The sequence below is a fragment of the Scheffersomyces coipomensis genome (genome assembly GCF_036884675.1).
Source record: "Scheffersomyces coipomensis strain NRRL Y-17651 chromosome Unknown DFJ63scaffold_1, whole genome shotgun sequence".
In the NCBI taxonomy this organism is placed as follows: domain Eukaryota; kingdom Fungi; phylum Ascomycota; class Pichiomycetes; order Serinales; family Debaryomycetaceae; genus Scheffersomyces; species Scheffersomyces coipomensis.
In genome coordinates, this window is record NW_027042892.1 from 1 (window position 1) to 27657 (window position 27657).

The following is a 27657-nucleotide window of genomic DNA, read 5'->3' on the forward strand; positions in this document are numbered from 1 at the left end:
AGCAAGGAAGGAAGGAAGCAATAAGGGGATGAATTGAATAAAAAAACTATTGAATAGTCGAATAAAATGTCTTGACACTTTGAGTAATCAATAAAAGGTAAAAAGTCCAAATACGGGGATCGTAATTCATGATAGTGGGGAGGGGAGGGGAGGATGAGGAGTATGTGGTGGATGTAATGAATAGATTAGGTTTGAATAGAAATGAATTACTCACAACCATGTTTGAAACAACATCTATTTCCATAACGACAACTACCAAATTTAGTCCAATTGGCACAAGCTTTTGATCTCCATTTAGGAGGTCTATCAACATTCTTTAATTCATTTTCTCCATGAGCAAATTGACACTTATTTCCATAAGGACAAATACCCATTTTCATAAATGATGCACATAATTCAGTTTTATATAATTGAGTATTAACTGATGGTTGATTCATTTTACTTGAAAATCCAAATTTTCTGGAATCATCTAATGAAGAAGTTGATGAAGTAGATCCATTTCTATGATTTGAATCAAACATGACTCCATTAGATTGTAATAAAAGTTGTTGTTTTTCAAAGTTAAAAATATCATCATTATTAATATTTTGATTGATATTATTATTTTGATCATCCATATAATAAACAGGACTATTGTATGATGGAATGATATGAGCAGGAGGAGAAGTTCGTGAACCATCATTTGAATCTACATCAGAATTAAAGATGAGATTTTCCTCAGTTAATTGTTGAGCATACCCGATTGGTGCTTGTACAGTAGTGTAGTTTTGATGTTGATGTTGATGATGTTGTTGTTGAGCATGGCTTGGTAGAGATGAATAGCTTTGATTATTGAAGTTCTGAGACCAATTATTATTAACTGCAATTTGATGAGCTTGATTAATCAAATGAGAATTTACTAATTGATTTTGTGGGGAATCCAATGAAGCAGTTTGCCAAAGATCTGGTAATAAATCTCCTTTTAAATCGGTGAAATCCGAAGTAGAAGAAGTGGAAGATAAACTTGCAGCTGCAGTTGGAGAAATGGTTTTATAAAGACTTTGAGTTGTACCAGTTGATGAAGCAGATGAGGTTGAAGATCTAGCGGTATTACTAGTGGCAGTAGTGTGAGATCCAAAGTCGTTTCCCGCCATGAATTTATTACCGTCTTCGGGATTGAAAGGTAATACGGTTAAAGGAACCTGATACATAGTAGAAGACATTACTTTATAGAACACAAGGTGGAAAACAAGATAATGACAATGATGAAACTAGATGTATAAGTAAAATATAGATATTTATAATAAAAAAAACAATGTTATATGGGGGAGATGATGATGGATGGATAAATTGAATTGTACTCCGAAATTTTTTTGTTGAACAAGGATGAATGGTAAATATATATATATAATCAAAATTAGGTAACAATCTAAGCCCTAAATTATTATTATTGTAACCAGATGCTATAATTACCCACTAACTATAGTAATGGTGGGAGGGTGGTAATTTATGGGGATAGGAAAGGAGGAGGAGGGGGAATATATACTATGAGGGGAACCAAAATGTAAAAAAAATTTCTTTTTTCAAAATTGTATTTTTATTTTAATGGAAAGGGTAAAGGTTTGATGGAGTTGTTATACTAAACTACCTTTGTTTATAAAGTATAAGTAGTAGTAGTTGTAGGTTTAGGTGTAAATTATTAATTAAAATGGATTATTTTTAAAGTTATTTTATTTAAAAAGTTTTTTGGGGGTGGAGTCGACTTTTTAAATGAAATATATCTCGGGTAGTTGTTGGTGGGTTTAAAAAAATTCAATTTGACGAAATGGTAGGATTAATAATGCGATATGTGGAGATTCAGTATACTAAAACTAACGTAAATGGTAAATAATAAATGTTATGTTGTAAAGCGTTGAAGGTGAATAAACTGGAGAGTTGAAAATGAATTTGTTGATAATATAATTTAATCGTTTGTTTGTTTGTTTGTCCTGTTTACGTATATATATATATATATATATATATATATCTTTTATTTATGTCTATAGAATAGATTTACAATCGTACAAAATGTTGTAATTTATAATTTTTACGTTCTTTAGCTATTCTTTATAGGGGGATATCTTTTAGTAGGTGGGAACAGGAAAAACTCGAGAAAGTGAAAAAAAAATTAGGTGAGCTTTTTTTTTATTTAAAATATTTTTTTTTTATTTTTTTATTTATTTTTTATTTTTTTCTATCTTTTTTTAGCTAACCTGTAAAAATTTGGAGAATAAAAAAAAAAAAATAAAAAATTAAAAATTCTCTGATTACAAATTTACTGTCTGGTAAATAAATTTGGTTAAACAGGTCTTAATCCTGATTTGACTCAATTTGATTCAATTCAAGCTATTTCTTATATATGTTATATACAAAAACATATTAAAAAAAAAGCTTTCACTTCCAGGTTATACTATACGTATACCGGAGTGTGTCTATACCAGACATGGTTATTGTAACGTTGTAACAGTCAATACTAAAAATGCTTAATTTGTTCTATGTGTTAAATATTGAATGTGGGAATATTATATAACGCTTTTTTGTTTTGTTCGAATTGTCTTGTTTTATTGTGTTTTTAGTAATATTTTTTTTTTGGCCTGGCCCCTTCCTTTGGCACAACGCTTAGTTTAAATTCTATACGTCAATTTCAATCGTATTTAGATTCATTCCCTTGAAAGAAATGACACTATAGATATATCTATATATATATGAATCTACAAAATCCTTCAATTATAATGCAATAAGGTGGCCCCATATATATCATTACCAAAAATAAAATAAAACCAAATTGTCATATATAAACTTTTTTTTAGACTTTTAAGCCATACTTTAAAATGGGTTTGACAATAACAATTAAATCATATAAATGATCCTGTACATAAATAATTATTCCGAAGACACAAAACGACCCAGTTTACTTAGTGAATTCTAACCTGTAAAATCATAAAAAAAGAAATGATTCCTGGTCTAACCACTTTTTTTTTATTCTTTATGGTTACAAAACCAGCGGGCCATGAATCGTAGCGAAATATTGTGAACCAATTTTTTTTAATCAAACCACTTTTTAGTTGGTTTTTAGTTAGGGGCTACAATGTGTATAGACATATTATATATATATAACTTATGATGTTGCTGGGCAAGCAATTACATGGGTAGATGAGTCCTATGATATAATCAGTTTTGTAATATAGATCCCCCAAAAAAATCAAGAACTAGTTGGACCACTATTTCTTGTATGTTTTAATCCCCTCCCTTCTGATGCCCCCCTATTTAAGATAATATTCTCTATGACATCAATTGGGAAGTTAGACTGCAGTATGTAGTTTGTTGAATTTCACAGATCTTAAATAGCAGCCAGTTATACTATTTAATTACAAGGTGTAACTAAATGGCTCAATGTTAAGGCTTTTTCCGATACTGGACAAACGTTTTTTTTTTCCCACTATTTGCTGTTTAGGTTTCTTTTTTTTTTTTTTTTATTTATTTATGTCTACTATGAAATTTTACAGTTTACGTAGATTTAATCGCGAATTCCGGTTAACATCATAATTGGCTTTAGTATGATGTTTGAATGAATTGAATTGAACTACAAGGAGTGAAAAAGATACCAGTAATCCAATTGATAAAAAAATAAGATTTGTGGGAAAAATATTGAAAGATCCTATTTCATTCATAACCTTTATGCAACTTTACCTATAAGTCTTACTACATATACACAAGTTTAGTTTTATTAACTTGCATAAGTTCTATTTCTCCTCATTTCACGTAAATTGGATTCATATTTGAATGAAGAACCCTATATACACATGTAGACTAAAGTAGATCTCTGTAAAATATAAACTAACCAAACAATATATCACAGAAAGTAGTTAAGATGTCTGTTTCAAGTAATCTTGCCTGATAGCCAAATAAGTCCGAGAAAGACCATATTCTATTTCAGAGAATTAAGCACAAACAAAGACAATGTAAAATAATAATTAAATAGATGGATATTTTCACACAAATAATGATCGCTCACACATATAAACACACACACACACACACATACATACAGGCATTGCATGAAAAATCACTATTTACACAATTCATTCACTTCTCCCACACTCTCAACGTCCTCCAAAATTTTGTCGTTATCTTTATTTTTTTTATAATTTTCAAAAATCCTTTTTTTTTTTTTGATTTTGCATTTTGCAGTTTATTGAAAAAAAAAATCAATTTTGAATTTCATTACTGGTCGTTTGCGAATTAGCAGTTTCTCAATTTGGGTTTAGAAACGAAACAACAACAGAAAAAAAAAATAACAGTTGATGGTTACACCTTCTTCATGATTTTTTTTGTTTTGTTAGTGTGCGTAGTTTACTTTAGCCATTTCTTTTTATATATATTAAAAGCACTATAATTCCCCTCTCGTCATGAAACCCCATCTTTTTATTCATAATATAAACAAATATCTTTGCAATCATCACCCTATTCCATCATTTCTACTATTTTTATGAACTAATGTGGAGTAGCGATCATTCCAGAAACATCTCTTAAAAATAAGACATAACATCGTTATGTGTGTGTAGATGATGAGGAACGACAAAAGGCTCTCTCCATCATGATAGCTCGACCCTGTTGGAGGAGAACTTTTATGTTATTGTTCCCCATTCTTTTTATGTTCATTCAATCCAACGTTCTACCTCTCATTAGTCACACTTTCTTGATCGGTTAATTGATTTTACCATAATCCTTGAATCACTCTAACTCTTCCTTTTTTGGATGCGTAAATATTTTTGTTGGCCCTTTTTTTTATATTTTTGTTCTTTACAAATTAAATGATCCGAATAACATTACCGTTTTTGGAAGTGTTATTTTTGAATGATTTTTATGAAAGTTGTATTATGTAATATTATCCATTTTAGATCGTTTAGATAAACACATCTGGTCAGGTGCAGACTATCATGTGATTGGATCTTTTTTTTATTTCTAAAACATCAAAACAAAAAATAGAGATGCAAGAAAACGCGTTAATATGTGAGCAGGCAAATCTAAAAATCTGACTACCAAATCAACCTCATATTCAAAGTATAAACAATATACGCTTGTTAAGGAATCAATTATAGCAATCATCATTAATCCATTACAACCACGATGATTGAATCCAATAATTGGGCTCCACAACAAACGTGGTATAATCGAGTGTCGCCTCATATACCTACGAAATCCACCATAGATTTGATACTACGACCTAGACCTAGATCAATAACAAAAGTATCATCATTTACATCACATACAAATTTATCTAATAATAATGAACCTTTAAGTCGTGGAAACTCCCCATCCTTGTGTGATCCAGTCCCTGCTCAAACGCGACAACCTATACAACAACCAATAACACATTTACCAATTATACCAAGGCAATCGAATGGTGTTATAGATCTAACATCGGGAGATCAAGCCAAAAGATCATTATCACCATCAATAACGGTTGTGAAGAAGACAAGATTAGATAATGGAAGTACTATAACTGAGTTTGGTGCAGTAGGATCAGTGTCAGTGATAGATCCACCTAGAATAATACCAACTAAAATTACAGATAATACTCCAAAACCAACTATTGATACTTCAAAATTACTTTGGAATTTAATCAACTTACAAGACAAAAAAATCAAATTATTAAATGACAGATTTGAAGTTAGCGAGTCGTCATCGTTATCATTAGATGCTAAACGTGATTTCTATTCCAATACTTTCACTCCTCAATTTAATCAATTAGAGTTAGCAATAAAGCAAATTAAACAACGAGTAGGCCCTTCAGATGAGATACCAAGACCAACAAGTCCTATAAATAACAATAACCAATTATCCACTGTTATACCACCACAAATAACATCAACTCCATTGCCACCTCCTAGAATATCTAATCCAACCACTATCCCAGATGATGATGTGTTTGATACCTATGATTTTTCAGATATAGAAATCCAACCTTCAATACCCATACTTTCTACAACTAATGCCAAAGTCACTAATATTTCCACCACAATTTCAAATGCAATTCCAACCCCTCCTCGTCACACTGTTGATGTTCCTGATAGTTACACTGGTATCAGCAATATACAACCAACAATGAACCCTCCCGCCACTTCAAACTTTTCTCATCATTTGAATAATGCTAGAGATTTAGTAATGCAAACCACAGTTAGACTGAATGCCAATAACATTACTATGGATGAAAATGAAGATGATTTTGGTGAAAATGAGATGGACGGATTAAGGACCCCAACTCAAGACCGGGATGAAATTAATGATTTGGGTAGTTTTATTGATGGAACTAATATCTCTGAAGATGAAACTTATCATGATGCAGCTTCTGATAATGACAATATAAGTGATGTTGAGATTGGATATATGAGTCAACCAGCTGAATCTGATATTGTTGATGAGATACAAGATTTACATAATAGTAGTGATATTGAAGAGACTGGTCGTTTGATAGTTGAAGAGATAGTAGATACGATAGATGATGGAGAATCAGACAAAGAAGTGGAACCAGAAAAGAAAGAGGATGAATTAGATGATGATGAAATTGAAGAAATTGGTTACTTTACAACCCAGTTGAATGAAGAACGTGAGGTCAGTACACAATTCATAAATATTGACGATGATGATTCGTTTGATGATGATGATGATCTTGATATTATAGCACCTATTCGGAATCTTGCTCGAAATAATAATGTGATCAATATTTCTAATACCACTGATTCTACGAATGTTACAAAGGAAGATGAAGATGCTTTCAGTGAAGATGATGAAGATTTAATGGACTTGATTGATGGTAAAGTCACTACTGCAAATGGGAATAAAGAAAATGTCCCTCCTGGATCTGGTCATTTCATCAAAGAAGTATATCAAGTATTGAAATCCATATTTAAGTTGAATTCATTCCGTTCAAATCAATTACAAGCTGTTTGTGCAAGTTTACTAGGTAAGGATGTATTTGTATTAATGCCTACTGGTGGTGGTAAATCATTATGTTATCAACTTCCAGCATTGATAAATGGAGGTAAAACACAAGGTACAACAGTGGTGATCTCACCTTTGATTTCTTTAATGCAAGATCAGGTTCTGCATTTATTAGATTTAAATATTAAAGCTGGTATGATCAGTTCAAAGGCTTCAGCTGAAGAGAATAGACATACCACTGATTTATTTCGTAATGGGTTTTTACAATTGGTTTATTTATCTCCTGAAAAGGTTAATACATCTGGAATGATGCAAAAGATTATTGGTAAATTATATGAATCAAATCAATTAGCTCGTATAGTTATTGATGAAGCTCATTGTGTTAGTTCTTGGGGTCATGATTTCCGTCCCGATTATCAATGTTTAGGATTCTTTAAAGAAAAATATCCAAAAGTTCCTTTAATGGCTTTAACTGCTACTGCTAGTGAAAAGGTAAGAATGGATGTTGTTCATCATTTAAAGATTGATGATGCTGTATTTTTAAAACAAAGTTTTAATAGATCGAACTTATACTATGAAATTAGATGGAAAGCTGGTAATCATGTTGAATGGATAAAAGATTATATCTTAAGTAAGTACAATGGTAAGACAGGTATTATTTATTGTCACTCTAAACAATCATGTGAACAAACAAGTGCAAAGTTAAATCAACTTGGTATCAAGACTGCTTTTTATCACGCTGGTATGGATCCTCAAGATAGATTTGAAGTACAAGAAATGTGGCAACGAAATGAGCGCCAAGTTATTTGCGCTACCATTGCATTTGGTATGGGTATTGATAAACCTGACGTGAGATTTGTGGTTCATCTTTTCATTCCTAGAAGTTTGGAAGGTTATTATCAAGAGACTGGTAGAGCTGGAAGAGATGGTAAATATTCTGAATGTATTATGTTCTATTCATATCGAGATGCAAGACAACTACAAGGTATGATTCAACGAGATGATGAATTAAAACCTGAGGCCAAAGAAAATCACTTAGCGAAGTTAAGACAGGTAATTCAGTATTGTGAAAACACTACTGATTGCAGAAGAAAACAGGTATTGCATTATTTTAATGAACAATTCGATCCCGTGAATTGCCATAAAGAATGTGACAATTGTCGAAATTCCAAAAAGGTTACTGTTGTTGAGAAGAATTGTACATCTAACGCAGTTGATATAATCAATTTAGTCAAATCAATCCAATCAGAACAAGTGACAGTTCTTCACTGTCAAGATGTTTATAAAGGAGTCAATAGTGGTAAAATCAGCAAAATGGGTCACACTAATAATACATTCCACGGAAAAGGTAAGGCTTTGGATAAGACTGATGTTGAAAGAATATTCTTTTACTTATTAAGTGAAGATTGTCTAGTTGAATATCAAGTAATGAAAGGAGGATTTGCTTCAAATTATGTAAGACTTGGTAAATTTGCTTCGAAAGTTCTTAATGGTGAGAAGCAGATTAAAATCAAATTTAGTAATGAAAGAAGGCAAAACACTAATAATAGAAATGAATCTAGTAATAGCTCAAGCAATAGTTCAAGTAACACTAATCAAGGTCAACCTTTAAATTCATTTAGATATCAAGATTCATTTGTTACAGCTCGTCAAATTTCAGCATTGAATACATTCAATGAATCCACTTCATCACCAATATCACTACCAGAGAACAATTCTGGAATTGATTCTGGTGCTAGTAAGGAACATGTTGAGTATTCCTATAATGAGTTAGATAAAGTTAGAATTGATACTCTGTCAGAATTGGGAGTTCCTATTAAACAAGTTGTATCGGATGCAGCTTTAAGAGAAATGGCTATCAAATTACCTACCAACAAAAGAGATTTTGCAAAAATGCCTAATATGTCAAAAGATGCAAATGAAAATTTTCCTTATTTTAAAAAGTTATTAATATCCTTAAGTCGTGAACGTAAGAAATTTGGTAATGCGGCTGCGAATACTAGTATTAATGAAACCAATACAAGTATAGAAACCATCACTCCTAATACCACCATTACTAAGAATTCAACCAGCGTCCTATCACCTTATTTTCCAAATGATTCAGACAGAGCAATTATCGCTTCTTTAAGACAAGGGTTATCACAAAAGTCAAGATCACAATCACAAACCCAGACACAAACTCCAACTCAAAAGTCGGGTCATAAGCCATATTACAAACATAAGGGTAGATCTCAGTCATATAGAAAGACTTCAGGATCTTCACAATCTTCCAAAGTTACCAAGCACCCTGTGCTTAAGAAACCAAAGAGGAAAGGGATGCCTTTATGAGAAAATTTATATAGATGGTATATATCTATATATGCATGTAAAACTTAGCATTTTTTATTTATTTATTATTTATTCATTAAACACACCTAATTAATTATAATTTTTTGCAGTAAATAATTTTAGATATTTTGATGGTGTCGCACACGACCCTCAAAATATTAATGTTTTCTGGCGTAAGAAGTACAAATTATACATATAGATAACGCTTAAATTAGATAAACCATCATTCACCAAACCATATTATCAATTATAAGACTGCTACTGAAGATATAACCAATGTCAAAACATCTATTTTACAGACGTCTATTCAAAGAATATAAAGAATTACAAAAAGATGCGTTACCAGGTATCAAGTTAGTTAGTCATGAAGAAGATTTAACAAATTTCATATTTCGGGTAAAAGCTGATCATAAGACCACTATTTATCCCGATTCAGAGATCTATCATTTAAATATCAAGATCACGCCAGATTATCCCGTTGATTCTCCGTCAGTAAAGTTCATACTATATAAAGCTAAACAAGAAGTGATTGATTTAACTACAGATGATGATGATGAAGATGAAGATGGAGATGATGACGCTGTCGAATCAGTGATTGAAAATGGTGAACCCAAAATTCCCATTCATCCGCATATCTATTCTAATGGTCATATTTGTTTAAATCTATTAGGAGAAGATTGGAGTCCTGCATGTTCGATTGAAACGATTGTATTAAGTATTCAATCGATGTTAAATACGAATAATAAAAACGAAAGACCACCCGATAATGCTTCGTATGTTAGTCATGCACCCAAAGATCCAAAGTTATCATCGTTTGCGTATCATGATGATACGGTATAATAATGATGCTAATGAGTGATGCTCAAATTGGTAATTGATCACTATAATGGTATGGCTCATTGATACCGTATAAGTAATTATCATACGTTTAAATTTAGATATTAAAGCAGGGACATTTAAAAAATAATTTAATATTATTTAGGTTCATAGGTACGGCATCAATTTAAAGACTCCATTAGTTCAAAGTAAAGAGAACACTTTTTTAGTTTGATAAAGAATTTAATACGACCGGGAAAATATGGGTCTATCAGGGATAGATTTAACTGTGTCAATGATGAATCAATGAAAAAGTAACAGAGAAAAAATTCCTTGATATATCAAGTCAATCCAATTTATACAATGGAATTTTCTTGGTCTTATTTCAAAAGTCGTTTTCATTCGATCTTCCAGGATATTGTTCATCGTAACAGAATAGAACATTACAGTAATAATATAATATTATTATAAAACATTTTTAGATTGGCAATATTTCTGTTTTTGGTTTTTTGGTTATTTGGGGGTGTATTTTATATTATTTTTATACAAGTAGAATTTTGTTCGATTTAGTTACGTATATATTTATTATTTTTTATCTTTTAGGGGTAAAACTTGTAATGTTTAAACATTTTAATACGGTTTTTCTTGGAATTTGGGGGACTTTCTTTCATTGTAAGTTTAGACTTTGTCTGATTAGGTTAATGTTATACATATAAACATAAATTATGATCCCCGGTATAATTGAGCTGTATTACTAGGGCTAGTTCTATGTTAAGTGATTTCAAATTAATATGGAAAAGAACCATATCTGATAACTGATTGGTTATCCGATTTAAAAGTTTAAACAAAATTATAATTGCAAAATGAAGTTTTTAAGCATTGAAATAAAATAATATCCCAAAACTCGTGATAGTAACTGTCGACCAATAATAATAATAATTACCAGGATAAATGTTTAACTCTAAATCTACGGCTGGTGGACATTGGTTCCGCCATTATAAAAGTAATTCAAATAATAATGATGATAACACACTTTGCATATATAATATTGACAATAATAAGACAATGTAGAGCTAATGTTAAGATATGTCATGTATGTATTTATGAAAATAAATCGTACATTCTGACAACGGGGTATGATAGCAAGTGGTGGCTTTTGAAGTAGGATTCTAGAAGCTAAACGTCCTAAAGGATAAAAGGAAAATGAATCTTGTTATCAAGGGGGTGGAGAGTGTGTGTGTGGTGTAAGAGGAGAGGTCAAAAAAACAAAAAAATTACTAAAGCCTATAGATGAAAAGGATTAACCAGTGGGATGGAACACATGATAAAATCAATTTGGAGAATAAAGATGCATAGAAAATAATATTGAGAGACAGAGGATAAACTGAGCCACTTGATAAGAAGTCAAAGACGAGTTCTATGACAATCAAACAGACAATGCATAAAGACAATGAAAAGGGGAAGCAAAGCGTGCAGGGAATAGAATCCATTTTGAATACTAAAGAAGGGATATCAGCCTAATGAGGAATGGTTAATCCATTAAGATATTTATGAGCCGTAAACTAAAATTACAATGACAATATATTAATAATAATACGAAATAATAATAAATTTAACTATGGCGGCAGATAAAAAATATAGGAGTGTTCGGAAATCTGTTGATTAAAGTCGAAATCAGTCAGTAAAGAATGACTGGCTGGTTGACAGAAAGGCGGACAAATGACCCCTTAATGGGTATTTCAGGTTAACATTATGTCATGCTTATCATAAGAAAGGTTTACAAGTGAGACAAACCTTTTCCATTGCATAATGGTAGATCAACCCTCATAATTGAACAATAGCAACTTTAAAGTCAAACTATGTAGTCTGGAACCTTTCAAGTGGCGGTGCTAAATAATCTACTGACTTTAAAATTAAAAAAAATAATATTGGAATGGGTAACGTAAAATAGCGGAGTATTTAAAAATAATAGTATTTGCTGACACTATGGTTTGAGATATAGAAAATTTGCGCCCAGTGAGGTTATGTTGAATCAAGTAGGGATATGAGTATGAGTAGAGTTTGAAGCCAGTAGAAGTAGAGAGGATAGACCAGTGTAGCGTATGTAAGGCTGAAAAAGAAGAAAATAAAAGAAAGGGTTACCATTAAGAAGTCGTAAATGCATTGCATTTTTAGAAAGGAATTTTCCGACTAGCAAAAAAAAAAAAAAGAATTAATTAACTTTAATTTTAATTTTAATTTTTTTTTGTTTTTTTTAATCAGAACAAAAAAAAAAAAGATCAATCGAAAAATATTTTGTTAAGGTACCAATTTGAAAAACTTGAAAATTGTTATCGGAAGTATTTGTCCATGAGAAACTAGGAATGATTCCCTTTTGGGATGTAATGCAATTTGACACCAACAATTAATCCACACTATCAAGGGGATTGTAACTAGAAAAAGAAACCAACCAAACGAAACGGATTGAAATTAGAGAAAGAAGAAACAAACAAAAAAAGAAATAAAGGAAACAACGAACGAAGAAAAGAAAGATATGAGGAATAGAGGCGGTTCTGATACTTGATTGGGAAACATTGAAGATAACCTATAATAGGAGAACCTTTCAAAAACAGTAGAGTAAAGCTTTAAAATTTGACAAGATCAACCATTTAAGTTATCAACAAAATAATCCTTGCAATTTCGTTTTTTATTTTCAATAATTTCAAATTTATCAATCGTTGTTTCAGATAAGCTAATAGTTTGAAATGAATGCCGCAATCAATGGTCATCAAACGTAAAACCCCTCTATATCAAATGAAAAATAGAAATTTTTTTATAAACTCTTAAAAGCATATAACATAGACACATGATTAAACGGTAAATGCAAGCTCTTGTTTTACAAACAATATTTGATAAAAATATATTTTTGATTTTAGTCATGGTAAACAAAAAATGTAAACAAAAGACTCATAAGAAATGACTAAAAAAGGTTCATAACAATAAAGAGGAGAATTATGATTATGAATTTCTCCTCTTATACCAAATTAAGTAGTAATTAATAGTATTAATATTATTATTATTATCGTAGTTAATTGATAGTGATATTTTTGACTTGGGTTGTAGTCGCTATAAATATATCCTTTACAAAAGAAATTTGAATTAGCGTACCCTACAGAAATAAAATAAATATTTTGAGACAATTAATAAATAATTAGAAAACCAAAAAAAAAAAAAAAAAAAAAAAAGAGAAAGAGGGGAATGAGATATTTTTGTCATTTTTTAAATTTGTCTATTTAGTGCAATATCTGCCATTGTGCAGTACCAACAGACGAACTCCGAGACCGGAGAGGGCTTAAGCAGTTCGTTAATTATACAACATCCAGTTTCAACAGGTATTTAACACCATCAAAAATTCAGATGTAGCAAATAACGTTCAAGTAACATTTACAGTTAAGAAATATTAAATTGTTAGTAGTAGTACTTTCTCAGTACCATCATTGACATGAATGCGTATACCTGCATGCATCAATTAGTCAAACTAAGAACCAGACTTTCGATAGTATTAAACACATAATAAAATGATTCTCAATCACTTGATTTAATGACGGCAAGATATTCCGACGATTCCACCCTACCCCCGGAAAAGGCTTTATTAACTATGCATTTGTTCACGTGATCAAAATTTATTTAGACAAAGGGAACCAAAAATAAATAAAGAACTCAATCTTTTTTTTTTTTTTGGTTAAAGAGGGGAACAGTCAAAATTTTAATGGATCTTTTTTTTTTTTTTTTTTTGGTTAATTATTTTTATTTTTTTTAAATTAAGATTAATTAGTAGAATTAATTGAGTTTCTATTATCTCGAATATTATTGGATAAGGGTACGGCAGATCAAGTTTATATGTACAATTGTATTTCTTGATATAGATACTTTTTCCATTTTACCATTTCAATATCGGTGTGTAGATATGATGTAAATGATCGGATTATTTGTATAACACAAAGTTGAGTTACCAGAATTTAGAAAAAAAAAAAAACTAAAATTTAAAACAGAAAATAAAAAAAAAATAAAAAAAAAAAAAAAGAAAGAAGAAAGTAGCAGCCTACTAATAATAATGATAATAAACTATGATATAATAATTGAATATGAAATGGCGTAAATATTTATTTTTAAAATAGTCAGTCTCATTCCAAATAGGAGAATGCAAAAAAAGAATGATAGAAAATAAAAAAAAAAGGAATGAATATGAAGAAGAATAACAATAAAAGGAACGATAGTTTGTTTCGTACAATTATCTTAAAAATATTCATTTCAATCATCCATGTTCTCCGACCTATTATTTTTAAGGTTAAACTTTATACAATCTGAGCTTAAATATTTATCATACGCAACTTATCTTTTATGGCTGTTTATTTTAATTATTTAAGATACCTGTTCAAAAATAAAGGTGGAGGATAGATATCTCTTTCTGTAAAAAGTAAATGTACAACGGCAAAGGATACCCTTTCAAAACTAATTGTAAAAACTTTAATCCGAAAATTGATTTCCTTTTTACTGAACATTTTATTCGTAAACTGGTTAAAGATATTCCATTAGGTTATCAATCCACCTTTATTGAAAACGATGGATTCAATTGACGGGATATGGATCGAAACCTTCCTTCCTTTCTTTCATCAATTAAGTTAATTGATACTGTCAATGCGGTCTGGTTTACGATTTAAATCTAGTTCCTGAAAGTATATAAATAGACCATAATATTTTCATAATTTTCGTCTCTAAATTGGTTCTAGTTCTGGTTCTTCTCTTTTCCCATTTTTTTTTGCACCCCCCTATCAAAATCACAAACCTAAATTCATTAGGAATACCCTAGAAAAGAATTACTACTAATCATAACCCACTCTATTATAAAAGATCAATTATTATAGTTTCGACATATTTCCGCTACATTCATACTTCCAAACTTTGTCTGTCTCCCCCCAATTATATCATTATCATTTACATTTTTACATTATATACAAGTCGTATAAAAAAGTTTATTCACTGTAATAATATCAAAATCAACAAAAATAAATTTTTTGTTTGTTTGTTCAATTTTTAATTTCTAATATTTAATTCAAGTCCTTTTTTTTTTAATTTATTAATTTCAATAAATTAAAATTAAATTAAATTAAAATTAATTTTATTTTTTTTTTTATTATTTTTTTTTTTTGGTTCCAGAAAAAAAAAATTAATTTTTTTTTTGAATTTAATAATAATAGCTGAAAGTCCTCAATAACAGGAACGCACACCCTCAAACATACATCTCTTTTCAGTTCACACATCCATTTTTAATTAAATCAGTGAAATCAAAAAATCAAATTGGTTTTTTAAAATAAATATCATCCATAATTCAAATAATTGAAAATTATATATTATTATTATTCTTTATCAATTGCTTCATTCCCTTGTTTTGTTATCATCATATCATTTAGTGATATATATATATATATCATATATATAGATAAACCATATACATACTTATCCATAAGTACATGTGTATGTGTATTATCCAACTACCAATTATCTTATAATTGAAATATCTACATATACTTATATATCATCATCATCATCATAGTTAATTATTCAAAGCCCTTTTCATCTATTCATTCAACACTGATTAAGTTTTCATCATATCTATCTAACTTGATCTTTTCCTTATCCTGGTTGCTTTTTCCTGTTTGATCTACAATAATTAATTCTGTCTATCAAATTATCGCTTAATCAACAAATTTAATTTTTTTTTCTTCGTTGTTTTTGGCTGTCAATTGAAAATCTTACACCATGAAGAAAGAATCATTATCAGGATCTCCTCCTTCAAATAGCATCACATTCCCTCCATCATCATCTCCAACTCTAGATTCATCCTCATCAACATCTAGTGGTCATAGAAATGCTTCATCCATTACATCATCGTCATCGTTATCATCGGCCGCTACCAATGCTAGTAATTCAAGCCGCACCAATAGTACAAGTTCAACCGATTCTACTCATTCATATAATAGCATCAAACAAGAAGATACCGAAGAAGATCTTAATGAATCAACCTCGGGTTCTTCGGGTCAAAAACTTCATCCTCCTCAACCCATTGAACAAGCTTGTGATTCATGTCGTAAGCGTAAATTGAAATGTTCAAAAGAATATCCAAGATGTTCCAAATGTATTCAACATAAATGGTGTTGTTCTTATAGTCCAAGAACTATCAGATCTCCTTTAACTAGAGCTCATTTAACTGATGTGGAAACAAAATTAAAGAATTTACAAGATTTGATTTATTATTTGATTCCTAATACTACTGATGAATATGATATTGATCAATTGTTAATGAATAATAATTATAAGACTGTTTTGAAACCAATTGGTTTGGATTCATCAAGTTCTAATGAAGATGTAAGTAATCATTCTGGTGCTACTATTAATAGTAATAACAGTAATTTTCGCTTTCAATCGAATCTCACAAAATCATTAAGACAGCTGAGTCATAGTTCTCATCAATCACAACAACAATCTCAATCACAACAATCACACCCACAGCAACAACAACATCAATCTCAATCTCAATATGAAGACTCTTTGAATTCAAACTCAATTGCTAATTCAATTTCTCATTCTCCTTCATATTCAATCTTTTCAAATGAAGATGACTCTATGACTTCAAATCATCATCAAACTCAACGTCAACCATCTCAACACCAACAATCTCAACAATCTCAAGATCAATCTCAACCGCAACATCAACATCCGCAACATCAACATCAGCAACGTCAACAACCACAACAGCAACAATCACAATACCAACATTCACCAACCCAATTCCAAAATAAGAATTATCAATTGGATAATCAAACCAAAGCAAATGTGATGACATCGGCTAATGATTTATACTTTCCTGATTTTGAAAAACTCGATAAAGTTAAAATCAAACAAGAGATTATTAATGATTTTATTTTGAATAACATTCCAACTGAAGAAAATGTCAATTATAATAATAATTTTGCAACCATTGCTGCTACCGTTAATGGTAATGGTCCAACCGCTACTATGAGATGTAATGGTGGTAATGATATTGGACCTGGTACAAAGAAGTTAAGTTTACCATGTAATGCATTCAAATTTGTGACACCATCTGTATTTAAGAGTTTCCAATATCAATATTCTCAATCTCAATATCCAGCATTACAATCGCAATCATTATCTGATCAAGTTCAATTTGCTAATCAATCATTACAAACTTCGAGTAGTAATTCACTTACATCACCAAGTTCATTATTATCCTTGAATTCTTATAATTATGGTGATGATGATGAAGATTCAAGAATTCATCATCGTACTATTAAAGATGATGATGATGAATTTTTATTATCAACTCAACCAATATTGAAACGTTATAAAACCTCCACTTCATTATCTACCTCAATTTCAAATGAATCTGCTAATGAACCATTACTTGATCAACAATCAAAAGTTCAATTTAATAATGCTTCTATAATTCCAAAGTCGCATATGGTAGCAACTTCGAATGGAATGATTTCTGCTTCAAGTATGTCAAGATCCAATAGTGCTAATAGTAATGATGCAAGTGTTGTTTCTGGTCCTACATCTACTAGTTCTACTAGTAATCCAACTAATCCATCCACTTCGAAATCAAATGATCTTGCTTTGTTTTCTGCTGATGTTTCCAATTATGACTTAATTTTTGATGAAGTTATGGATGATTCTCATATTATTAATGTTTGAAATGATTTTTTTTATTCTCTTGTTTTTGTTCTTTTTTGTTTTTGTTCTTCCTTGTATGCTTGATTTTAAAGTTGTGTTCCGTTTTGTTTTGTTCTGTTTGTTTTCTTTTTGAGTTTGATTTTTTTGACATTATTTTTTTATGACGATTTATATATATGATTTTTGGTTATGATTTTCAGAATTTACTGAAATGATGAAAAAGAATAAGAAAAGAAAAAAAAATGGAAAAAATCTTTAGTTTAAATAAAAACAATATCCTTTCTTTTTATGCATTATGGATTATCATCGTTGTGGTTAATTACTACATGTTTAATATCAACTTATTATTATTATTTTTTGCCGTTACTAGTTGGAAGAAAAACGCTTTATTTCCAGTCAAACCATGTTCTATGATAGGATAAGATATGATATATTATTTATATGACTGACAAAATACAATTTCCTTACTTTCTCATTATAACCATTACAATCCAGTCCAATCCAATTCAATCCACCCCGTTTGCTTTCCATCCCTACCTGCGTTTTGAAAATCTGTATCCCTTTCCTTTCATCCACTCGTCCCCGTACCTCCGTTATGATATATAGACTTGGTTTTGATTCATATTATGATTATTATTATTATTTTCCGTTTTATTGCTTTATTATCTTATGATATATTATTCTAATTATGCTTTATTTATATCCCTCTTCCCTCCTCTATACCTCACCCACCATTTTATTCCTTTCTATATATATATTTTATTTTTATGGCTTGTTTGAATTAACTAATTAATGTGATTGATGCCTATATTTTATTTCTTTTATTCCTTTTTTGATATAGTATAATAATACCTTTTATGATTTTAATTTTAATTTGTAATATATATTGTAGTATTAAATGTTTGTTTTCGATTATCAGTTGAAATTGGTCAAATAATTAAAGAATAATTATGGGTATCAACAAAGAGATATTTGATCTACGATCTTTCTTGAAACTATTCTATTGTAATCATTCTATCAGTGTAACTGATAGAATAGTGTATATGATATATCATCTACTGTATTACTAGTAATAATCCATTTTGCAATGGGTGCAAAAATAAGGTGTGGGTGTAAAATTGATACTGTGGCGTATACCAGAAAATGGCTAACTCCTCCGACTTTCGCATTTAAGGGAAGGAAATTTTAAATTTCTTTTTTTGGTTTGACGATACCCAAAAAAAAAGAATGATTCAAATTGTGAGAATGTGATAGAAATTTCTATGGCTGAGGGAAAAACAAGGGGGAAGTTCTACCAAAAGATAACAACAACAACTATCATATTTACAACCAAGTTAATCATCCATCCATCTCATCAGTTATCATCATCATATCCATCTAGATCATACCAACCAACCCACCCATCACATCTATTCCATTCATTTACACCAACCTCCTTTTTGTCCCATCTCTTTTTTATTACTTCATCGTATATTCATTGTCATATATTCTATATTCATTTCATCTCAGTTTCCATCATATTGCTAGTTTGAAATAATCATACATCATGAGTATACAACGTCTCAGGAACGTCTTGGCGTTGAGGACAAAAAACTGGTCTAGGAAGATCCAACGAGCTCTTGAAGAGTTGGCAGAAGCTTTGGCTAATGAATCTCAACCTCAACCTCAACCCATTGCTATCCCAGTTAGAGGGAATTCTGGTAATAGAAGATTACCATCTTCAACTACCAGAAACTTTCAAAGATGTTTTGGATCATTCACTGGGTTCAATCCATCTTCAAGTTCAACTCGAATTGGAATCAGAGCTTATATGTTTAAGAATTCAATCCCCAATCCAAATGCTAATCCAACAAGTTGGAAATTTTTTAAATTTAAAAATTCATTTTTAAAATCAAGATTATTTAAATTTTATAATTTCAATATCTTTAATAATAGTGCCAATGTGAATTCTAAAATTATCAATAATTTAAATCGACAATCATCAGGTTTATTTCATAATTTTAGTCAGACTTATCAATCAGGATATAGATTAAAATGGTATAATGCTAATGTTAAAATAACTTATCGAACTTTATTTTATAATTTAAGAGAAAAATTTCAAGTTTATCAAGAAAATGAAAAATCAAATTTATCAAGATCAAAATATAATGCTATAAATTTAAAACCTTCAATTTCATTAAATTTATCATTAAATGCTGATCATCATCAATTAACTTTAAAATTAGCTAAGACTGATTCATCAGCAACATTTCAAGAAAAATTTGAATCAAATCAAGTTAATAATGGTTGTTATATTGATTTCCCCATTAATTTTAATTTAAATATTCCAAATGAAACTATATTATCACAAGAAATTTTAGAAGAAATGATCTTTAATATTAAAATGTTTGAAAGAAAATTAACTGATTTAAAACAAGATTTAAATAATTTATTTGATTTAGGTGAATTACCTATAAAATATATTAATACTAAAAATGTATTAAGAATTTATTTCCCAAATTGTGATAAATTAAAATTAGAAAGTTTATGTAAAGAGAAAAATATTATTGGTGGTTTAATCTTTGAAGATTTAGATCAAGATGAATCAGGAGTTTATAATCAATTCAATCAAACTAATGAAGCAGCCGAAGAAGTTGAATCAGTAACTCCAACTGATATTCTTAGTTCATTATATGGTACTAATTCATCAGTTACATCAATGACAGAATCAAATTATGATGAAGTATTATCAAGTTCAACTCAATATCAACCCCTTTCAAATGATGAAATTGTAAGACTTGAAGGTGAAGCTCCATTAATTGATCAATTGGAACAAGTTCAATTACAACAACAATTCCAATTCCTGCAACCACAAACACCATTACAGCAACAACGACAAGACATAAATATTAATGATTATGATGATTTTTACTGGGTTTCTCCAGCATAATGAAATAAATTGAACTGGTTTCCATGACGAGCATTTAACAAAGTATTATTATTATTAGTATTACTACTATTACAACAGGAGAAAGAGAGGCAGACAGAGGTTATTTTTTAGGTTTTAGTTCTTTTTATATTCGATTTTTTATTATATCTATATACATATATATATTCCAAATTTACATTCATTGATTAATTCGTTTTGAATTGATATAATTAGCATTGTAGTTACCTATTTGCTCTACCTGCTGGCTAAGGATAAATCGGTTAAGATTTTGGGTGTCCTGCACATAAACGAGACACCAAAAATGTCTGATACAAAACCACAAATTAACCCATTTACAACACCACCGTATCAATCACATAAATCAATAATTACAACTCCATAGATTCATCATATTATACCCTAGATTGGCTGTATTGAAGGTATTGTTAGGATTCATTCAAATATCAAAGTCATTGAAATAGTCTAACCCCCAATTCAAGTCAAGTCAATTCCATCTATCTCCTCCCTTTTTTTGACAGCGAACTGCGGCATATCTGATAATAGAAAACAATCGATAAAGTTTACACCATGTCAACATCTGCTGATGAGTTTGAAGATGCTCATGATGGAATCAGTGCTACTGAAAGTAAGAGTCCAGGAGCTGCTTCTGAAATCACTTTAACTGAAAATGAATCGCAACAAAGTCAATTCATTCCCAAACCTTTAAAGGGTCCACCCTTACCGGATAGGAAAGTCATTCAAGATGCTTTAAAACTTGATAAACTTGAAGGAAGTATACTAGATATTGATAATTCGGATTCAAAGGATCAACAAGATAAATCCATCCAAGAATTAACCAAGATTCAATCCACTTTCAATAAATCAAGTTCTAATTATCTTTTACAATCTAAATTTAATCAATTAAATCATGATTTTAATTTAAAGGATTCTAAATCGAAATCATCGATTAATTCAGGTCAAGCAAACATTAAACGAACTTTTGATAATATCAAGAACACGATTGGTAATTTCGGGGGTGAATATAAGATTGATTGGGATTTTTGGACTCATATCGTTAATGATTATGGTACTGTTATAAATAATGAATCTGATAAATTAAATCAATTGATTATAAAGGGGATACCCAAGGAATTTAGAGGTATTATTTGGCAATTAGTTTCTAAATCGAAGAATTTCGAATTGGAAGAATTCTATTTAAATTTAAAGAATGATCCTTCCATTCATGAAAAATCGATTAAAAGAGATTTAACCAGAACTAGTTTTTATACAAGTATCGATCAATCTAATAAAGCTACCGAATTATATAATGTGATAAAAGCATATTCCATATTTGATCCTGATGTGGGTTATACTCAAGGTATGATATTCATTGCTGTACCATTAATTATGAATATGAATGAAGCAGAATGCTTTTGTCTTTTAGTAACTTTAATGAAAGATTATCAATTAAGAAACTTGTTTTGTCCTGAAATGAAAGGATTACATCTTTTATTATATCAATTCGATCGATTATTAGAACATTATTCCCCCGTATTATATAATCATCTTGTTAAACAAGGCATAAAATCTTCCATGTATGCCAGTCAATGGTTTTTAACGTTCTTTGCTTATAAATTCCCATTAGATATTGTATTAAGGATTTATGATATAATTATAACTCAAGGTATAGAATCAATCTTGAAATTTGCGGTTAATTTAATCATTAAGAATGAAACTAATTTATTAAATTTAAAATTTGATAAATTATTAGAATTCTTAAAGGATAAATTATTCAATATTTATATAAATGATCAATTCATAGTTAATGATGAAGATAAATCAACTTCCACCACAACTTCATCTACTTCTTCAACTACTCCAACCCCAACTACAACCAGAAGATTTTCGATTCTTAGTTCCAAAAGAAATTCAATCACAGGGATTTCGAATCATAGTGGTCCAAGTACAGGATTGATATATTATAAATTAGATGATCTTGTGGTTGATTCTATGGCGATAAACATTGATCCTATTGAATTGGTCAAATATACGAATGAATTTGAACATATTTATATACGAGAAAAATCGAAAATCAATGATATAGAGAAGTTACAACTTGAAAATGGCAACTTAAGACATAAAATCAAAGATTTAGAATCAAGTTATGCTAATCTTAATAGTGATCATGTTGATATAGTTCAAAACATGGTGGATATCAAAGTGACATTACCAGAGGTGCTTAATGATAATGAAGAGTTAAAGCTTGAAATTGAACGATTAGAACAAGAATTAGCTGATTTAAAATCAAAGATAAAGAGTTCTTCAACTACAGAGAATAATGATTTGAAGGATGGAATACCCGATAATATTGAAGATCATATTCATCAATTGTTATTAATCAACGCTCAAGAGACAGAAAAGTATGCTAATCTTCAAGATGTTTATGATAATTTATTAGATGAAGACGAGAGATTAGCAGCTGAAATAAAGGCTATTCCAAGTAAAGCATGGTTTGGAAGATGGAAATGATTAGTTCGTCAATAGTATTTATAAGTATGTTTAATATAATATAAGAAACGATAGGTTATGTAATTATAATAATTTGTTGTTAAATTGTAGTATAATGGGTTGCAAAATATGATGGTTATGATCATTACCATCATCACTCCCACGTGATTACACGATATGTGTAGGGCTCCAGACCTCAAGACAAAATTAATCTTTTTTTTTTGGTGTCACACACATCTTCAATTTCTGTTTTTGGATTGTACCAATGGTATAGTGAAAAAAAAAATTATAATTTACTATACATTAATTTCATTTTTACAGAGATTTTAAAAGTTATTATACCATATCAATTAAACTTAATCAAAAATGGGTAGAGGACCAAAGAAGCATTTAAAGAGATTAGCAGCTCCATCCCACTGGATGTTGGATAAATTATCCGGTGTTTACGCTCCAAGACCATCTGCTGGTCCACATAAATTAAGAGAATCTTTACCATTAGTTGTTTTCTTAAGAAACAGACTTAAGTATGCTTTAAACGGTAGAGAAGTCAAAGCTATCTTAATGCAAGAACATGTCAAAGTTGATGGTAAAGTTAGAACTGATTCTACTTACCCAGCTGGTTTTATGGATGTTATCAGTTTAGATGCTACCAATGAACATTTTAGATTAATCTATGATATTAAAGGTAGATTCGCTGTCCACAGAATCACTGCTGAAGAAGCTTCTTACAAATTAGGTAAAGTTAAGAAAGTTCAATTAGGTAAAAGAGGTGTTCCATATGTTGTTACCCATGATGGTAGAACTATTAGATACCCAGATCCAGCTATTAAAGCTAACGATTCCGTTAAAATTGATTTAGCCACTGGTAAAATCACTGATTTCATTAAATTCGATACCGGTAGATTAGTCATGGTTACTGGGGGTAGAAATTTGGGTAGAGTTGGTGTTATCACCCATAGAGAAAGACACGAAGGAGGTTTTGATTTAGTTCATATTAAAGATTCTTTAGATAACCTTTTCGTTACCAGATTAGCTAACGTTTTCGTTATTGGTGCTGAAGCTGGTAAACCATACGTCTCATTACCAAAGGGTAAAGGTATTAAATTATCTATTTCTGAAGAAAGAGACAGAAGAAGAAATCAACAAGGTTTATAAATCTAATCGATTGACAATTGACATTTTATAGTTTGAAACATGTTGTGATTTACAACACTTTCAATTTCAACAACAATCATTTAGTATACAATTTTAATAAACACATGTAACATATAAAAAGAGATACCATTGATATTGTAGTATAGTAAATCAGTTGACATGTCTAAATGTCTATGGTTAACGATTTTGACAGCTCCTGCATACAACCACTGATAGATAACCACTATAGAGAGATAGGGAGCAAAAGGGAGGGAGGGAGTATAAAGAGAACGTTGTTGTGGCTGCCATTTCAAAAATCCCAAACAACAACAACTTTGAATGTTGGAAGAAACAACAGCAATTATACAGCATGTTTGATACTTCAGTGTATAGGAATCTTGTATTGGCATTTTTGGCTCTTGTCGCCATCAGTCAGGTGTACAAGTTGTATCATGTTTATTCGAACAATAATAGTCAAATCTCAGCATTACGAGACTTGACTTGGAGTGATATCAATTTCATTCATACTACTGATACTCATGGTTGGTATTCTGGTCATCTTAATCAGAAGATATACAGTGCTGATTGGGGGGAATTCATTTCATTTACGAGTAGATTGAAGGAGATTGCTAATGAAAATAATCAAGATTTATTATTGATTGATAGTGGGGATAGACATGATGGGAATGGATTATCTGATGTTACTGTACCTAATGGAGTTAAATCACTTCCTATCTTTATGAAAGAAGATTATGATTTATTAACCATTGGTAATCATGAATTATATTTATGGGAAAATTCAAGACAAGAATATGAAGTTTTAATTGAACATTTTAAGGGGAATTATCTTAGTTCAAATGTTCAATTTAAACTTGATAATGGTACATTTGTTTCATTTGGGGATAAATTTAAGTATTTCACTACACCAAATCAAAAATTAAACGTCTTATCCTTTGGATTTCTTTTTGATTTTGATAGATTTAATGATCATTCAAAAGTTACATCCATAAAAGAAGTTATCGACAATGAACCTTGGTTTAAAGAGATCTTAAAGAGTTATCCTCCTGATAAAGTGGATTTATTATTACTTGTAACTCATGTTCCAATATCTCGTAGTTGGCCTGAATTATATTATCTTCATACTGTTCTTCGTGAATTTTATCCAACCACCAAAATTCAATATTTTGGAGGTCATAGTCATATTAGAGATTTTATTGTCTTGGATCCTAATGCTACTGCTTTACAAAGTGGAAGATATTGTGAAACTATTGGATGGACCAGTATCAATTTAACTACGGAGAAATTCGATGATCGTTATTCAAGAACTTATATTGATTTCAATATTGATTCATTCCAACATCATTCAAAGATAACTACTAAATCCTTATTTGATACTGAAAGAGGAATTGAAGTATCTAACTTGATTAAAACTACTAGAAAAGAATTAAAGTTGAATGATCCAATTGGGTATGTTAAAAGTAGTAATTATTATATTGATTATGTTCCAATAACTGATTCTAAAAATATATTCCATTTATTAACGAAAAAAATCTTACCAACATTGGTAACTGAGAATGAAAACATTACCACTCATGATGAAAGAATCATTATTATAAATACTGGATCTATAAGATATGATTTATATAAGGGAGCATATACTATTGATAGTCAATATATTGTGTCCCCATTTGAGAATTTATGGGTTAAATTAACTTTACCAAAAGGTATAGCTATTCAAATTGCACCAATTTTAAATGATCAAGGATATATTGCTAAACATTTAACTCCACCTCATCATATGGATGATGCTGAAAATAAAAATTCTTTAAAGAGACAAACTAGATTTAGATATCCTGTATTAGATTTGACTGAAGCTGATAAACAAACAATTAAAAATAGTAAAAAGAAAGCTAAATTAACGAAAGGGTATGTTACATTTGATGATTTAGGTCATGATGGGGATGATACTCCTCATAAGGCCGTGGTTAATTTCCCAATTCCCAATGTGGTTGATTCCCAAGAATTAAAAAAGGGAACTCCAAATGATGAATTAGTTGATCTTGTGTTTTACGATTTTATTCAAAAAGATATATTTTGGGCTCTTCAACAATTGAATTATACTCTTGAAGAAGATTCTAATGAGCCTGAATTTTATTCAAAGAAATATTTAGGTACTCTATTAAATGAATATATAAAAGATAAAGGACTTTAGATATTAATTCCTTTACTTATTCTTATTATTATTATACTATATTTTTATGACTGAATCTTCAGGATGGAATGTAAATCTGTAGTTAAAACTATTTATAACTTCAGCTTCTGGATTTGTCATAATAGTTTGATCAACAACTAAGATTATATTAACTCCAAACCATGATCCCCAAAGTGCTCTTGATTGTCGTTGATGATCTGTAATTAGATCCGCAGATTCACCTAATCTATTTCTTCCACTTTCATCAAACCTTACTTTGGCACTGACATTTATAATAAAAGTGCCTGTACCTGGTATTAAATGACAATCATAACTATTTAGTTGATGGAATGATAATGGAGATTGTAACCATTTTTTTTGAAATTCCAATTTTGATGATGAAGGTTGTGGAGAAGCATGAGGTATTAATGGAGTACCATTTATTATGATAGAACCGTCTGGCTTTAATGATTTACCAAATTGAGTAGCATAAGCTTCTACACTTGGATACAGTGTAGTTGGGGTACTATATTGAAGATCTAATGAAGTTAATAACTTCTTTATGAATGGTTCTATAGGTTGAGCTGTTGAGGGAGTAGTTAGTATAATAATCATACTGGATTGATTGAATTGGCATAAGCCTGTGAGTGGCGATACATACTGATATCCTGTTGTTGTAGTTGTGACATGTTTATTTATATATGGATAGGATTTGAATTTAGCATAATAAAGTTTATATCACTTTCTGCTTTAAGCTTATAGTACTTTTTTTTTTCAAACTCCAAAAATTTGAAAAAGAATGATCACGTGCGTTTGGGATCGTGATTAGATTGAGATTTTGTGAATCACCAAATGATACTAAATAGTAAATGGCTTAAACAAGAGATGAAACGGCTTATCCCACAATTAAGAAATATAGTCATTACTAAAATTAAGTTAAGTCTTTTTAGAAATATGATTTTAATAATCGTTCTGTGTATCTTATCAGGGGTATAAAACAATGATGATAATAAAAGCCCAAAACAGAAGTGATTTATCTTTTCTTGGTAATGAGGTGGCTATTAACAAGCGAATCAAT

At 30.0% G+C, this 27657-nt stretch overlaps 9 protein-coding genes across 9 annotated transcripts; 7 read left to right on the forward strand and 2 right to left on the reverse strand. All coding sequences in view use genetic code 12, as the record gives it.

Moving 5' to 3' along the window:
* Window positions 1-206: 206 nt before the first annotated feature.
* Window positions 207-1202, reverse strand: ZSF1 (Zsf1p; the record flags this gene model as incomplete). The annotated part of the gene is made up of 1 exon (XM_064905527.1): window positions 207-1202. One exon carries the CDS (start codon window positions 1200-1202, stop codon window positions 207-209), a length of 996 nt encoding a protein of 331 aa, XP_064764238.1.
* A 3946-nt stretch (window positions 1203-5148) lies between these two features.
* Window positions 5149-9291, forward strand: SGS1 (ATP-dependent DNA helicase; the record flags this gene model as incomplete). The annotated part of the gene is made up of 3 exons (XM_064904626.1): window positions 5149-5342; window positions 5463-5836; window positions 6179-9291. The coding sequence occupies 3 exons, from the start codon at window positions 5149-5151 to the stop codon at window positions 9289-9291; spliced, it is 3681 nt and encodes a 1226-aa protein (XP_064764239.1).
* A 276-nt stretch (window positions 9292-9567) lies between these two features.
* Window positions 9568-10131, forward strand: UBC15 (Ubc15p; the record flags this gene model as incomplete). Its single annotated transcript, XM_064907669.1, has 1 exon — window positions 9568-10131. The coding sequence occupies one exon, from the start codon at window positions 9568-9570 to the stop codon at window positions 10129-10131; it is 564 nt and encodes a 187-aa protein (XP_064764240.1).
* A 5775-nt stretch (window positions 10132-15906) lies between these two features.
* Window positions 15907-17859, forward strand: GAL4 (galactose-responsive transcription factor; the record flags this gene model as incomplete). The annotated part of the gene is made up of 1 exon (XM_064907670.1): window positions 15907-17859. The coding sequence occupies one exon, from the start codon at window positions 15907-15909 to the stop codon at window positions 17857-17859; it is 1953 nt and encodes a 650-aa protein (XP_064764241.1).
* Window positions 17860-19384: 1525 nt separating this feature from the next.
* Window positions 19385-20767, forward strand: DFJ63DRAFT_332409 (uncharacterized protein; the record flags this gene model as incomplete). The annotated part of the gene is made up of 1 exon (XM_064907671.1): window positions 19385-20767. The coding sequence occupies one exon, from the start codon at window positions 19385-19387 to the stop codon at window positions 20765-20767; it is 1383 nt and encodes a 460-aa protein (XP_064764242.1).
* A 206-nt stretch (window positions 20768-20973) lies between these two features.
* GYP5 (Gyp5p) lies at window positions 20974-23333 on the forward strand. The gene has a single exon (XM_064906671.1). It carries the CDS (start codon window positions 21335-21337, stop codon window positions 23273-23275), a length of 1941 nt encoding a protein of 646 aa, XP_064764243.1. The 5' UTR covers window positions 20974-21334; the 3' UTR covers window positions 23276-23333.
* RPS4A (40S ribosomal protein eS4) lies at window positions 23334-24522 on the forward strand. Its single transcript, XM_064906672.1, has one exon. It carries the CDS (start codon window positions 23621-23623, stop codon window positions 24407-24409), a length of 789 nt encoding a protein of 262 aa, XP_064764244.1. The 5' UTR covers window positions 23334-23620; the 3' UTR covers window positions 24410-24522.
* Window positions 24523-24583: 61 nt separating this feature from the next.
* DFJ63DRAFT_96 (uncharacterized protein) lies at window positions 24584-26618 on the forward strand. Its single transcript, XM_064909250.1, has one exon. The coding sequence runs from the start codon at window positions 24759-24761 to the stop codon at window positions 26598-26600; it is 1842 nt and encodes a 613-aa protein (XP_064764245.1). The 5' UTR covers window positions 24584-24758; the 3' UTR covers window positions 26601-26618.
* An 18-nt stretch (window positions 26619-26636) lies between these two features.
* MTR2 (Mtr2p) lies at window positions 26637-27268 on the reverse strand (the record flags this gene model as incomplete). Its single annotated transcript, XM_064907672.1, has 2 exons — window positions 26637-27163; window positions 27241-27268. The coding sequence occupies 2 exons, from the start codon at window positions 27266-27268 to the stop codon at window positions 26637-26639; spliced, it is 555 nt and encodes a 184-aa protein (XP_064764246.1).
* Window positions 27269-27657: the final 389 nt, after the last annotated feature.